The sequence below is a fragment of the Rutilus rutilus genome, assembly GCF_951802725.1.
Source record: "Rutilus rutilus genome assembly, chromosome: 17".
In the NCBI taxonomy this organism is placed as follows: Eukaryota; Metazoa; Chordata; class Actinopteri; order Cypriniformes; family Leuciscidae; genus Rutilus; species Rutilus rutilus.
Genome location: NC_140230.1, coordinates 11,350,501 through 11,365,915, shown reverse-complemented (window position 1 = coordinate 11,365,915; position 15,415 = coordinate 11,350,501). Strand labels below are relative to the sequence as shown.

General features: G+C 37.9%; 1 protein-coding gene across 1 annotated transcript in view; it reads right to left on the bottom strand.

Moving 5' to 3' along the window:
• Window positions 1–15,415, bottom strand: part of gask1a (golgi associated kinase 1A) — a 35,069-nt gene that overhangs the window by 9,188 nt on the left and 10,466 nt on the right. The window contains exon 2 of the mRNA XM_084384677.1: window positions 7,856–9,211. Within this exon, the coding sequence (XP_084240803.1) occupies window positions 7,856–9,211 (1,356 nt within the window). The remainder of the gene's footprint in view (window positions 1–7,855; window positions 9,212–15,415) is intronic.

Genomic DNA, 15,415 nt, shown 5'->3' with positions numbered 1-15,415 from the left:
ACTTTAAGTAACTTTGCAACTACATGTCAACTTATTCTAACCCAAATCCTAACACCGAACTCCACAGTAAAAGTCTACTAATACACTAATGAGAGTTAGTTAACATGTATTTGCAAAGTTACTTATAGTTTCAAAAGTGACCATCGAAATAAATGTAACAATAATATGTAGCATATTCAGAATAACAATTTGATTAAAAAAAAAATCCTTCATTTTGTACGAAGGAGTTCACATGGTTCATGTCACAAATGTTTGTATTTGACCGTGAAGCAATGCAGGAGGTTAAACATGTACTATTAATTTGACATCACTTTTTTTTTTTTTTTTTGCAGATTTGGACCCTGTTGTACTCAGACTTTTAACCACTTACAAACAAAAAAGTAACAAAAATATTTGAATATTGCAACTCAATATATATTATATTATATTTTTAAAGGTATAGCGGAGGATTTTTTTACTTCCGGGTGGATCACCTATACTATTGGTCCTCCTAATTGTCAATCATTCTGGTGAATCAATCAAACTTATTCAAAAAGTGGAGAGGGCGGGTCTTATCTAAAATTCGGAAAGATCCTCCACTATACCTTTAAGTATCCAGCTCCCGTGTCATAGAATCCTGTGTTGAATAGAAACTGTGAAATTGAAAAATATCTTAAAGAGGAGAAAATATAAGCCTTTATGCATCTTTATCTATATCAATGGTTCTCAAATGGTTTTACTTCTGTCTGATTCTACTCACTGATTATTATTTTTTTTATTAGGATTTCCTTGCCTGGAAAAGTCAGGGAAAAGGATAAAGTTTTTAAAAAGTTGAGGAGAAATAATGGAATACTAATTTATAAAAATGAATGAAAAATGATTTTTTTAAAATAAATGCATTAACAATAGCTGGCCATTATATATGTCAATAGTGTAGCGATGCATGAAGCGTCTCTTGGTTAGAGTTTGCTTCTAAACCATGCTGCTGTGACAAATTGCACAAAAAATCTCCTTGATTCCGATGTGAAATCAATATGCAGAAAATGTTCACCTCGTGTCTCGCACAAAATTCCAAATCATGTGGATTCCTATTGAGTTTCACCCATGGAATTTCGCTGTACGAAGGTAAATGTAAACACATGGAACATGGAATGTGGTAAAAAATGCCAAATGATCTGACGTCAACAACCAAATGTATGTGAAGTGTTTTCCTCCTCACAAGAAGTCTATTTAATTTGCTACCCAGATTTTATGGTTGGCTGCATTGTATTTTATGCATTATCTCATTTATGATCATATCAGGCCAGATCTGTGGCCCCAATTAAGAACCACTGATCAAGATTTCAGAGCGGCACACAGAAGGTCTTGTGGTGACAGTGAGTGTGTCCTTCACACTGTTCTGTGATTAAGGGTGTGAGGTTTCACATCAGTGTCATCAGAGGTGCTAAATGAATAGAGAGGAACAAATGTTCAAGGGTCCCAGTCAGCAATTTCACTAAATCAATACAAAGCTATTAGCTGTTGGCCATGTTACAGCTATTGACTTTTCTTCTAAGACCTAATGTATTATTCATGGGCGTCCATACACCCACATTTGTACAGCGCGCAGTTTTCACACACAGATTATACTCACAAATCCATCAAGCACATTCATGAGCACATGCAATTACACATGCACTCACATTCTGCCTCATCTGCCATCAAGTGATATTTTCACTCTTGATTTGGCATGGTTTGTAATCAAGCGGGAAGAAGTGTTTTTCTTAAACTCTTAATCCGGGCTCAGACTACAGGAGTTTTTAAACTGAACCGATTGGGAAATATTGGCGAATCACACTATGCAAGATATTCGTAAAGTCCCCCTGTGGTGAAAATCCAGCTTTTAATGTTGTTTATATGTGGTGTTTTTAATATGCTTTAAGACAATCCATGTTCAAATTCACAAGTCAACACCATTGTTGAGTATTTTCTCCTTGAAAACTGCAGTGAACCAAAGACAGTCTCAGGCTACGTCTACATTAATCCGGATACATATGAAAACGGCGTTTTCGTTTAAATATATTTTAAAAATGCTCTCCGTCCACACTAGCGTTTTCAGGCGTTTTCGGACGTTTCAGTGTGGATGAGAAACTTTTGAAAAACGCCTGAAAACGCTAAATTCACCTTACTGCGCATGCGTAAAACCCCACAAATGATCACTGAAATGATTCAGAATAAATGAAGTTATCGCGCAATTCTTCTGTAGGGATCATTTTATTTAGTAAAATATCTCACCATTCACTGATGCGGTCCAGGTCGCACGCAATCACCATATGTTTGGTCTAAAACGCAACTGCTCTCATGTATTGCCGCAGGACAGCAAATGTGAGTCAATTCTGTCATCTTTGCAGGACTGTGATATGAAGAGTGTGCAATGTAGAATATTTTTAGCAACAGTGTGAAAGTGAATAGCACGTAACTGGCACAATACTGATATAAACATGAATATCTATTGGTACAATATGCGTCACATGACTAAATTTACGTCATCGTTTTTAAATACCACTGGTTTCACAGTCCACACTACAACGTGAAAACAGCGTTTTCAAATGTATCCACTTTGGAGTGGGTTTTCAAAAAAGCTTCGTTTTCATTAATAAAAACGCCGTCTCAGTGTGGACGGAAGGCCAAAACGGAGAGAAAAATACACGTTTTCAAACGAAAACGTATTAGTGTGGACATGGCCTCAAAAACACGGTTTGAGATCACTGGTGTTTCTGACGTCACAAACTACCTTGTAACCAATCATGTCAATGTGTGATCGTCAACGAGTGGATCTCTGAGCTGGTGTGAGTGAGTGGAGGCGGGGCTCATTTGCATATTCATAGAACAGCATATACTAAATGAGGCAAGGGTGTAGAGTTACATTCAAGCTATTTTAGGCCATAAGATTTTTTTTTTTTATATTTCATTTTGGTGATCAAAGATGAGTTTTAAGGGATAACATTATGACTACAAGGGGGATTATCATGCCAGATTTAGCACCTCACATGATCTCACTGGGAAGCGAATGTAAACAAAATGGATACATTATATGAAGAGACATTATAAAGGCAGTCGTGTTATCCGTTCCTCGCCTGTTCACGTCACCTTGTAGACTTGTCTCTAATTGGCTATTGTGGAAGTACTGATCCTGATTTAAAACCCTAAATATCAAACACGATATTGCCCGGGTGGCCCTAATGTGTCTGCGAGCACATCGAGAGGTTTAAGATTTCTAAAAGATGTCTAAATGCCTCACATGATCAGATAATCTGGACATCGGAACCGACCGATGCCCTGAACATGTTTGTTTTCTCCGAATTTTGGGAGGGGTAAATCGGGCATAACTCGGCCTGAAACTCCTGTAGTCTGAGCCCAGCTTAAAACAGTATAAACCCCACAAAAGAAACTCCAAGTTAACATTTAATGACATTTTTGTGCTGTAAATTGCATGGAATGTCTTAAAAACGTTTCCTTCTGTGTTAAAATTAGTGAAAGAGAGCGATAATTGTACTTTTGTGAATATTATCATAGAAGCACAAAACCACAAAGGACATTTCAACCAGTCACTTTCACTTTCAACCTGTTCAGAAAGGACGCATGCATGGATTTTTTTCTATTACCTATGTTCAAAATTTTAATTAAACGTCACCATGATGACAATGGTTCTTGAAAGAATTGCTGCTATGTGGAGCAAAAAGTGGAGGAGAGGAAGGAAAGTGTAAAAGACATCATATAAACCTGTTAATGAGGTGATACCGAATCACAATCCTCATGTGATCAAGATTAGATATATAATCATTCACAGTGAATTAAAGTCTCTCTTGTTACTTTTCCAACTTTGCCAACATAAAATAAGTGTGCTTGGATGGATGATGCTCTGGAAATTATTTTGAAATACTTATTAATTAATTAATGAATTTGTTTGTTTGACCTTTTTTCACTTTTTATCATTAATAGTAATCATCATAGATATTTGGGAACCCCCAATATTTAAATTCATGTCAACAAGTTTTTCAATGAAAAGCATTATCCCCAATTCTATATTGTTACAGTTCAGCTACCAATCTGTTTGAACCATGTCATGTATGATCAGTGTTGGGGAAAGTTTCCTTTTAAAAGTAATGCCTTACAATATTGTGTTTGTCCCTAAAGAAGTAACTAATTGTGTTACTTAGTTACTTTTTAAATGAAGTAATGTTTCTTTGTTACATTACTTTGCATTACTTTTTTTTTCATCTAGCCTGGGCTTGCTTGTTTGTTTGTTTGTTTTTTTATATTTAAAAAAAAATCTATTTTTTGCAAATGTAAAGGCCATTTCACACAAGGGGCCAGATTTACTAACAGCTTGCGCCAGTGCAAACCCTCTTTTGTGTTAAAAAACTACTGTCAGGATTTACTAAAGACACACAGTGAAAAATTAGTGCTGAAAAGGAGTGGACAGGGTTATTTTTGCAGCTGACCTTATTGCAAATGCATTTATAGGAGTTTCCCTTTCAGACGCAAAATTTATGGGAGGGGAGTATTTAAATGAATCATGCAAGGTGATTTACTACGGTCAGTTTACTGGTATTTACGGCATTATTTGACGACCAAAAAAAAACATGTCTTAAAGGGATAGTTCACCCAAAAATGAAAATTCTATCATTGTTTACTCACCCTCAAGTTGTTCCAAATCTGTTGTGGTCCAAATCGGTCCCCATTGACTACCATAGTATATTTTTTTCCTACTATGGAAGTCAATGGGGACCGAGATCTGTTGATTACAAACGTTCTTCCAAATATCTTCCTTTGTGTTCAGCAGAACAAAGAAACTCATACAGGTTTGGAACAACTTGAGGGTGAGTAAATGATGACAGAATTTTCATTTTTGGGTGAACTATCCCTTTAAACCAGATGCTAATTTGCACTGCTCTTGGTAGATTGCGTTGGTCATTATGGAAATGATCCGGCTGAGTCTGTGTTCTTTTTGCGCGTCGTCCGTAGATCACGCACATAACTTTCCTTTCCCATTGGAGCTTTTATGAAATTGCTCTCTCACACTAATTTGCCCTGTTTAGTAAATCTGGCCCAAGGTATATTTGCATTCTTTAAAATAATTCATTATTACAAGTTGTATTTTACTGTTTTTATTAATTTTGAGAAATACTGCATCTGTTTTTTGTGCAAGAGATGAGTAAATAAATGTAGTCTAGAACTACAATAACCATAATGTTAACACAGCGCACACAATGCCTCTAGCCTGGAAATCTAGACCTAAATCTGAAAGATGAATGGTCTGGCATCGACTAATGAAAATCGGCCAGCTCGAGCATGCACCAAGCATGCATTTGAAAATCTCACTGCACGCAATTGGATAACGCTACGACCAATCACAACAAGCTCCATACGCTTAGCTACGAGCGGAGCTAACTCGTAGATTAGACTCTTCCCGTATCTGGTCGGTCGGCAAAAAAACGCGAAAACGCCCTTCTTGCAAAGGAACGATTCGAGCGCCGTCTTCTGTTCCTCTTTTAGATAAAAAGCCAAGTCTAACTCGTTCATTGTAGTGGCCAAAGCCGTTTCAAACAACTGGTGTTCATCCATAGCCATCTTGCAATGTTTACTAATGACTTCGACGTCACAGCGCTGTTGTCATCTGTTTAGCTCGCCTCTGGGCTGGCCCGCCTATATCAGATAACCCGATGTGATTGGTGCAGCTCGGATACAAGGGCATATTTAATCAGCATCATTACTCAACGCCAGAGTAACTCGCTGAGCAAATTCACCTTGTGCTCTCGCGAGAACTCTGGATTTCCAGGGTACAATGCCTCTGCATCTTTATCCCGATTTCTCTCAACATGCACTCTAAAAAATGCTGGGTTGTTTTAACCCAATGTTGGGTCAAATATGGACTAACCCAACGTTGGGTTAAAAATGCAATTTAAAAATGGACAAACCCAGCCGTTGGGTTACATTTTTAATGTAACCAATGGAATTTGTCCATTTTTTAATTGCATTTTTGTACATTTTTGATTTTGTCCAAAATGCAATTTGTCCATTTTTAAACTGCATTTTTTAACCCAACGTTGGGTTAGTCCATATTTGACCCAACATTGGGTTAAAACAACCCAGCATTTTTTAGAGTGTGGGGACAAGAAAGGTGTCTAAACAAGATAATATAAGATAAATGGCTAAACAAATCTTGTTATTTTGTAAACTTTTTTGGAAAAAAAGTAATCTGATTATGTAAATCACATTACTTGTATGATTATCTTATGAAAATCAATCCAATCTGAAATAATCCATCAAATAATGTGACTACAGTAAGTTCAGTATCCTGTTAATTAAATCTGTAGTACGTCAGCAACACACAAGGAACATCAATGAATCCTGAGAATGACCTGTTTACAGTCCTCTGCCAAGTTTGTGATGGGCTGATGGCAGCTTACCTATCCTAGAAGCCAAAAAAGAAAGAGAAAAAAATCCTAGAAAATAAATGTAATACAATGGGTTGATAATATGTTTGCTCATAGTAGGCCATGAAGAGATAATTAAACTGAGCTAAATCACCATTTCATTAAATGCATGTCAAACGTACACATTCAATTAAATGCAACACTTTTTGAACATGCCTGTGATTCAGCTGGGTAGGAACTGCCTGGTTATCACTCACAAACATTGTTTTAAACAACTAGGTTGACTTGGTCATGAACTCACAGTGATTGCATTTTTAATTAAAATCATTCTGAGAGCTATCATAAGAAAGCTGACAAGAAAGAAAATAAAATAAAATCAGCCTTATATGAAACTGCTTATAGGTGAAGTGTGTAAAAACATTTATTTATTTATTTTTTAAACTGTTTTCTCCTTTCCTAGTATAATATCTAAAGACAACAGGCAATTTTGAGTTTGGTTTTTCAATATTGTAATTAAGCTTTTATTTATATGCAAATATTAATTTACATTTAAAGCTTTAGAATATATACTGTATGTAACTTTTAAAATGATTAAGTTTATACTGTATGCTTTCTTTTAAGCTTGATGTGAACCTAAAGAAATTACAAAAACAATCCAGTTGAGTCTTTCAGATGCATTCTCTAACTTATAGCAGTGCTGCTTCTTCTTATCTTGTTGTTTAATATGACATTCGTGTCAATTTATAATAGAGATTCAACTGTGGATCAAACCCTGAGTTGCCAGAAAACTTTTATTGTGAATAGACCCCTGAACCTGATCTAAACCAGTTTAGATTTGTTTGGTTTGTCAACTCCAGACCTATTCTGAAAATCAGAATTTGTTTTACCTTTGTGCAACAGGCCTACCTGACTGAGCATCCCGGCCAGCACAACATAGCAATCATGGCCCAACCAATGACTTAACTTAGAGGCAAAACTTACTGTTAGTCTAAACAATGCCAGATGGGGCAAGTGTTCAAAAAACATGTTTGAAAACTAAAATCACACACTTCACTTTTAAAGAGAGTCGGTTTTGAACAGGAAAAATGCCAATGCTAAACATGAATTACTTTAAATACCAGGCTTGGCAGGTAGGCCATTATGTAGTTGGCAGGCCTACATTTTGTGACTCATAAAAGAGTTTCTAACCACAACGGTCAAAGACCTAATTTAAATGCATATAAACTGGAGTCATATAACCTAGTCAACCTTTTAAACTTAAGTTAGTGACCATTTCTATTGTCTACATATCCTGATCTTTTTGGATTCACATTAGAAGATAATCACATTTTCTTGTGTAATTTGAAAGTTACATATGCAATTTACTCTCATAAAATACATTTTTACACATTAGACATAGGAGTTTGTGGAAACCAAATATCCTAAATGTTGTAATATGTTTTCACAGTGCCTCTTACCTGCAGCAGGAAGTCAAACAAGGCCAGCCGCCCCCACTCTGAATGATGAACTCCCACACATGTTGTAAAGTTCAACGGTACTCGAGTACCACACCTGCTCTTAAGCAGAGTCTGATATTGTGGCCAAGTAAGTGAAAAAGAGTTCTGGTCATTGTCAGCATCAGACAGATGCTGGATGCTGGGATCCCACCATACCACTGGTCTGGGAGATCCAGTTGTGTACCTGTATGGTAGAATCTCACTGTGGAATGTTCTCAACACTGCTGGCAAGCTCCGGTTCAGACCTAGAACTCTGTCCAGGTGAAAGGCGAACACCTCAAACCAGTCATTGGGGCGTTTTATGAGAGCACAGCTTCCGGTCTGGCAGCGTTTGATATGATTGTCCCCTGCAGAAGCATAAATGCTATATCTATCACTGAATCCAACCTGAAGCACTTGACCATGGCCTGGAAGCCTGGCTTTACTCAACACAGTGCCACTGGAGAGAAGTGCCATCTTTTTCACATCATCCTCACTGAGCCAGGGTAGAGTCTCTGCTTTGGTCTGGTTCCAGTTTTCAATAAAAGTCTCATCAGAGACAGTCTTACACCAGTCAGTGGCTGACTCCTTGATGCCAGCCTTTGCTGGAATCCCATCGTTGTTTTCTGCCCCGGATTTGGGCCTCTTCCTCTCGGTGGGCCTTGCTCGTCTTTCATGTGTTCCTGCTTCTCCAGGGGCCTGTTTCAGTTTTGCCACCTGCTGTGTATCAGAGAACTGCCCCACAAGCCTCTTTATTCTGTCCCCATCTGGAGTGCATTTGTGCCTGCATATCTTGTTATTTGGGCGGAGGCTTTGGATGCTGGCAGGCTGAGGGAAAGCTGGGTCATGTCTGGAGCGAAGAAGATGGATGGTTGTGTTATTGCTATTTCCTAGTCTATTGGCTCGCCCTCTTTTGGCTCTGGCTGCAAATGGCTTGACTGGATGCTTGTTTGTGTTCTGCAGATATCGTTCTTTTTTGTTTACTTTACTTTTTGGATGCTTTTTGATTGATTCTTTTTCCTGAACTTGTTTTCCGGAGGAAAATGATAGTTGGTGATGGTTGACCATCAGGAGATGCTTAGCTGAATCTTTCATTTCAGGGATCTTCCAGGTTCTGCTGTTCTGTCCATATGAAAACACTGGAAGGTAAGGTTTCAGAGACCACTTCTCCACCAGCTTGCTGGGTTTGTTATTGCGGGGGCCCCGTAGATTCACCCTGCTCTCCTCAGATGGGAAGGGAGGAAGGGTGTATATCATCGCCACTGTCAGACTGAAGAAAAAAAGGAAGGCCACCACAAACCGACATTTTAGTCTGAACTTCAACCACACTCTTAGAGCCTGAAAGACACAGCAGAGAAGGTAGTGGTAAAGACAAATGGTACAATAAAGTCAGCAAGCAAGTCGTAAATGTAAATTTACAAAATGTAAAAGAGAAAAGGTTTTGTAAACTACAACAGGAAAAGCAGTTTGGATTTCAGGAAAGGTAGGGAAATCTGAATGAGTGAATGTTTTTAGAGGGAATTCCATTCAGAGGGCTGGATGTTGAACACACATGCTTGAGATTCATTTCACCCTTTTCCATATGTGGATAAGATTGACATCATGCCTAGAGATATTTACCATATGTGTCTGTTCCATAGTGCACTCCAGGTTCTACAGTGTCAGACTGGAATGTAGATTGAATTTTTCCAAGCTGTTAGTTTTACAGAGATAGGCCTATGCAGAGAATTAATCAGATTGAATACAGAAATTCAAAATGAACAATTCTTATTTTTTATGGAATATTGCAGTATTTATTAGAAATGATTTGTCTGTGCACATCATCTATCTATAAATTACAGAAACGTCTGTCTGTCTGTCAGTCAGTCTGTGTGTCTGTCTGTTATTCGTATATCTCTCGAACCGTTAGTCCGATGGATTTCAAACTTGACAGGTGTCTCGCTACGGGCACGAGTAAGTGCAGTGCCAAGTTTGACATTGTTTGGATTAGAAATGCAAAAGATATTGTTAAATATATTGCTAAAACAAGCACTTAGAAGGTTGTGGTTTAAAAATAAACATTCTGACATAAAGACTCTGTCAGCTACACTGTTTACTTCTGAATATTATATTTTATTCATGGCCAACATTTGTGTAGCCTACTCCCTGAATCGTCGCGCTTATTCATTTGTGGATGTTAACTGAATCTGTAAGTCACCTATGCTGTTTATTTCTGTAAATTATATCTATCTATAAATTACGGGAATGTCTTTCTGTCTGTGTGTGTGTGTGTGTGTGTGTGTGTGTGTGTGTGTGTGAGTGTGAGTGTGAGTGTGTGTGTGTGTGTGTGTGTGTGTGTGTGTTAGTCCGTTAGTCCGATGGATTTCAAACATGACGGCATGAGTAGCAAGTTTGACGTTGTTTGGTTGTTTGATAAGAAATGCAAAAGATATCGTTAAATATATATCGGTAAAAGAAGCACACACTGGCTTTTGCGCTCTAGCCGCTGGCCACTCCCCCTCTCACACTGACACTGAGTGAGCACAGTCCAGGACCAGAGACAGAGAGGGTCGAAGAAAGCAGCAGAGCTTAAGTAGCGTTTTCTCGGAGTTCACTGTGTAGCCTGCTCCCTGAATCGTGTAGTTCAATTTTCCACATTTATTGTATGTCATTATGTCAGTATCAGTATTTGCTTTCTACCATGCACAAATAAAAATGTCACTGAACTTTTGCTGTGTAATTGTAACAAAGAGCACTCAAACACACCAAACCAACAATTACTAAAAACACACACAAAAACTGATTTTGCACAGGCACTTTGCACTGCTCCCTGAATCAACGCACTTATTAATTTGTGGATGTTAACTGAATCTGTAAGTCAGCTATGCTGTTTACTTCTGAATATTATATTTTATTCTGGTGCGCTTAACGTTATCGCCACTGTGTAATAGTAGCCTATGCTATTCACCAACTAAACATATCCTATTCAATGCGTTCACAGTCTCTTTCACGGCCATCATTTGTAGTAGCCTATTCACAAACTGTTTGCTCAAGCATAGCGTTTTCTCAGAGTTCACTGTGTGCTTTCTACCATGCACAATTAAAAATGACACTGAACTTTTGCTGTGTAATTGTAACAATGAGCACTCAAACACACCGAACCAACAATTACTAAAAACACAAACAAAAACTGATTTTGCATGGGCATTTTGCACTAGTTATTTAAATAAAAATAATAATCATGCCCTCTGTTGCAACTTCCATTTCATGCCGACTTTAACATCTAATAACAAACAGTAGTGAACAAATAAACAATTCCTTGTTAATGTTATTGCATTTGGCTTATTTTTTTTAGTTGCAGTCTCTAATGTTCCTGCCCTAGCCATGACCCGTTCCAAACTGGGCGAAGCCTGTCATTTAAGGTTTAGAAGAGATACCAATCCTCCCAAAACTGTACACACAACTGTAAAAACTAAAATAATGCTTGGAAAAAATCACAACATTTAGATGAAAAGTCTAGATTTTTTTGTTTTGTTTACTGTGTCAAACATTGTTAGGTAAACTTAGCAACAACAAGCTATAGTAGTCAAACTAAAGTGAAGCTCTTTTGAAAAATTAGTTAACTACAACGTACATTACAAGCTACTAATAAAAAGAAAAATATATTTAAATATGTATAGCCATACTTTGATATAATTTATAACTAAATAATGATAGTCATTAGAAAAAGTAGTTTGTAACTGAAAAAGCTACTCTACTCTGTCATGATACTGACAAATGTAGATTAGTTACTCCTCAACACTTGAACATGTAGAATGAACACTTGAAGATTGAAGAATGTAACATACAAAACCTTAGAAAATATGCATTTCATATGGGCAACATTTAGTCTATATAATATAGCCTACAGATTAATAGCATGTTTGATATTAGTTGTTGGCAGGCATAAAAAAAAAGTTCAATATAAGGCATAAACATGTGCATGAGACCTAACTGCCATGTATTTCAATTCCACATATATTTGGATGCTAAACAGGGAAGAAAAGTCTCAATACTGTGAGATCTCTCTTTCCTGGCTGATATTTTCATGACTTCAGCAGATCGCACATGTGAAAGACTTCCATTATGCTTCAGTTTAAAGAATGTCTTGTGTGAAGTTTCACAAGGCTGAGGAGAGCATCAGTTGAGACACAGCCTGGACAGGTTAGGGCCTGTTTGACTGCTAACTTACACAAAAAAGTTAATGTTTCTTTGAAGGCAAGTGGATATGTAAATACACTAATCCAGAGACACAGAATATCTGCCAAAACAAACAAACAAAAAACCTTCATAACCATTACCAAATCTTAGACCTCTTAAAGTGTCAAATGTGTTTGATTACCCACTGGTGAGTGAAGGGGAAGGTGACTAGACATTCAGAAGGTTAAATGAAAGGGTTGAAGGTACTGTATAGCTGGTGTGAAACTTAACATAGACTGAATTTGCATCTTTCTGAACTTTCAGAGTTGTTGTATCTGTGGTTTAGAGACGACCCTGGCGAAAAGTGCCTTGCATTAAGCTCTCTGTGTTCCTTTTAACAACTAAGCATATTGACACCACAGTGCTAAACTGGCAAATGCAAACGGCACAAACAAGTATGGCATAGACATCACACTGTTAAAGGCAGCAATCCAAGCACAACAAACACAGGGAGACAGACTGAGAACATGAAGAGGAATTACACAGACAAGTACAATGTTTTGGGGAAAACATGCTCACATCCAAAGTTATTGTTTTTCCGGGTCTTACTTGCACAGACTACGCCTTCATAACTCAAAACACAGTGTATAAATCCGACACTGGTGAAATAATGGAAAGTAAGTATAGAAGTAATAAAAACCAAATAGCATTACTTAAAAAACCTCCAAATGAATCCAATAAACATGTTGTCTACAGTCAAAATATGACATGGTAGTTACTTCTCACCGTGGATTATTCAAAGCAAGGTGTTTGAAATGTTAATGTAAGGTGATATATATCCCTCTTGTTTGTTCTTGCCAGCTCTTTCTCTTATCTCCTCAGTTAATTTGGCACATCTGGGCTAATTTTACCAGTAGTGATAAAACCCTTCACAGCAAAATATACACTACCAAAAGTTTGGCATGATAAAATATATTTTTTTATGTTTTTGAAAGAACTTGTGTCTTGGTGAAGGCTGCATTTATTTGTTCAAAAATACAATGAAAATGTGGTGTTCCCTATCAGTCGGTCACTCTCGACGTACGTCGTGACCCGACAGTAGGAATCTCACTAGATAGCCAAATTTACTTTGAGTGAAACTAAAAGAGCCAATGCACATAGATTCCTATTGTCGGTCACGACGTACGTCTCTGTTCCCTCCTTCAGGGAACGAGGGTTACCAAACGTAACCGAGATGACATTTTATTACGATTTAAAACAACTATGTGGTGAGGGGTTGTTCAGTGGAGTCGGCAATGGGAGATTAAGACAGGTTCATAAATAGATCAAGTACAGTTTATTTTCTTTGGTATTATTTTGTGAATAAAATATCCGAGTACACCTCAGCCTACCCTGCCTTCTCCTCATTTCCTTGAACCTGTGTTACAGTAGTGCTGAAACTTGGGAGGCCATCAGGCGCTCCTGGATATAAGGGAAGACCAGGACCAGTGCTTCCGTCCCCTAGCCAGCAAGCTGTTCCAGAGCTGGATGAATCAGGAGCTTCGGTCTGCAGAACCCCATTCCACCACTGCTCATGTGCCTCTCACTAAAATGGTCCACAGGACGACCCAGAGGCATTTGTGGATCCATTCGAAAAGACCGTGGAATCACGTGAGTGGCCGTGGGCCCACTGGCCAGTGCGCCTCATTGGGAGGCGCAGGTGGCCACCCAACAGCTGCCAATGCAGAACCTCCTGGTCTACGACGACCTCAGATGGGCCATCCTGCAGCGGGTCAGCCGCAGTGCAGAACAACACCGGGGGTTGGCAAACCCCTACCCTCAGTATCTCTCTCCAACCCTGCCCCTTCTGTTTATCCCTCTACCTCTCGACCTGTTCCTATCCCCAGGTCCCGTAGCAATTTGTTGCCCCGAGCCGGGCCAGTGGACCAGTAATGGAGTTTGCAGCGGGACTGAGAGTGCCTTCAAGGGGGGGCAAAAATAGGACTAAATGGCTGGAGACTCTGTTATTCGCTGTGCATGAGCTCCCGCAAGCCTCCACAGGTTTCCCCCCCTTCAAGCTTCTCTATGGACATCGGCCTAGCGGAGTGCTCGATGTCCTCCAAGAAGCTTGGGAGGATGGACCTTCATATAGTAAAAATTACATTCAATATATTCTGGACCTTTGAGCAAAACTCCACACATTGTTGCAGCTCTCTATGAAAAATTGGCTGCAGACCACACTTTACTCCAGTCTTCAGTGTTACTAGATCCTTCTAAATCATTCTAATTTGCTTATTTGGGGCTTAAGAATTTTTTTTTTACATAATATTTTTGTGGAAACCGATACACTCAAAAATTTGGGGTATTTAAGATAAAAAAGAGAAATAAATACTTTTAATAAGCAAATATACATGACATTTTCTCAAAATTGACAGTGCAGAAATGTATAATGTTACAAAATATTTCTGTTCCAAATAAATGCTGTTCTTTTTAAATTTGTTATTATTCAAAAATAAATAAATAAATAAATAAATTCAGCTTTGCCCTCACAGGAATAAATGACACTTTAAAATATATTTAAATAAAAAACAGTTATTTTAGATTAATATTATTTTACAAATTTTCTATTGTTTTTACTGTATTTTTTTATCAAATAAATGATTCCTTGGTGAGCATAAGAGAGAAAAATCGTAAGTATTCTAAGCTTTTGACCGGTAGTGTATATATGAAACATATGATATGGTTAAAACAACTGTGAAATTATTTTATGATTTTCCAAAACCGGTATCATGAGAAAACATAACTGTGTTTTTGAGGTGTCGATTTCATAAAAAAAAAAAAAAAAGATTTTTAGAAAAAAAAGTAAGCATGAAGTTCCACCCATAAACCCAACTGTCATTGGGGAGTAAGTAGATTGCACAAAAATACAAATGACGAATTAGCCACCAATTCACCAAAACACAAAATAATTACGATTTGCCATGAGAGTATGTTGGATTTTAAAGTAAACTGAAGTAAACTGAAATGACCCCTATTTCAATCAAAAGTAGGTTACTCGTTTTCCCTAAAAAGACACAATGCACATTTGAATAAGAGTTTGTTCTTTCGAGCAGTTTATCAAGCTATTCTTAAACGATAGGGGACAGCAAAAGAAAACTAGATGTCACACTTTCACTTTTAAGGGCTAGTCCAGTCGGAAGAAAATAGAGCAAAGCCTACAAGAAAATTTGAAACCGTTTTCTGTGGAAGTTCTAGCTCCCACTCACCTGCTCACTGGCCCTTCTCATTGAAAATAAATTGTGACCATTCGAGACACTCTTTCAGAGCAGCTCCCTGTGCTTTCATTCACTGTCCTCTCTCACTTCAGCTTCTATGTGTCTACAGTACATCATAGAATTAGGATAA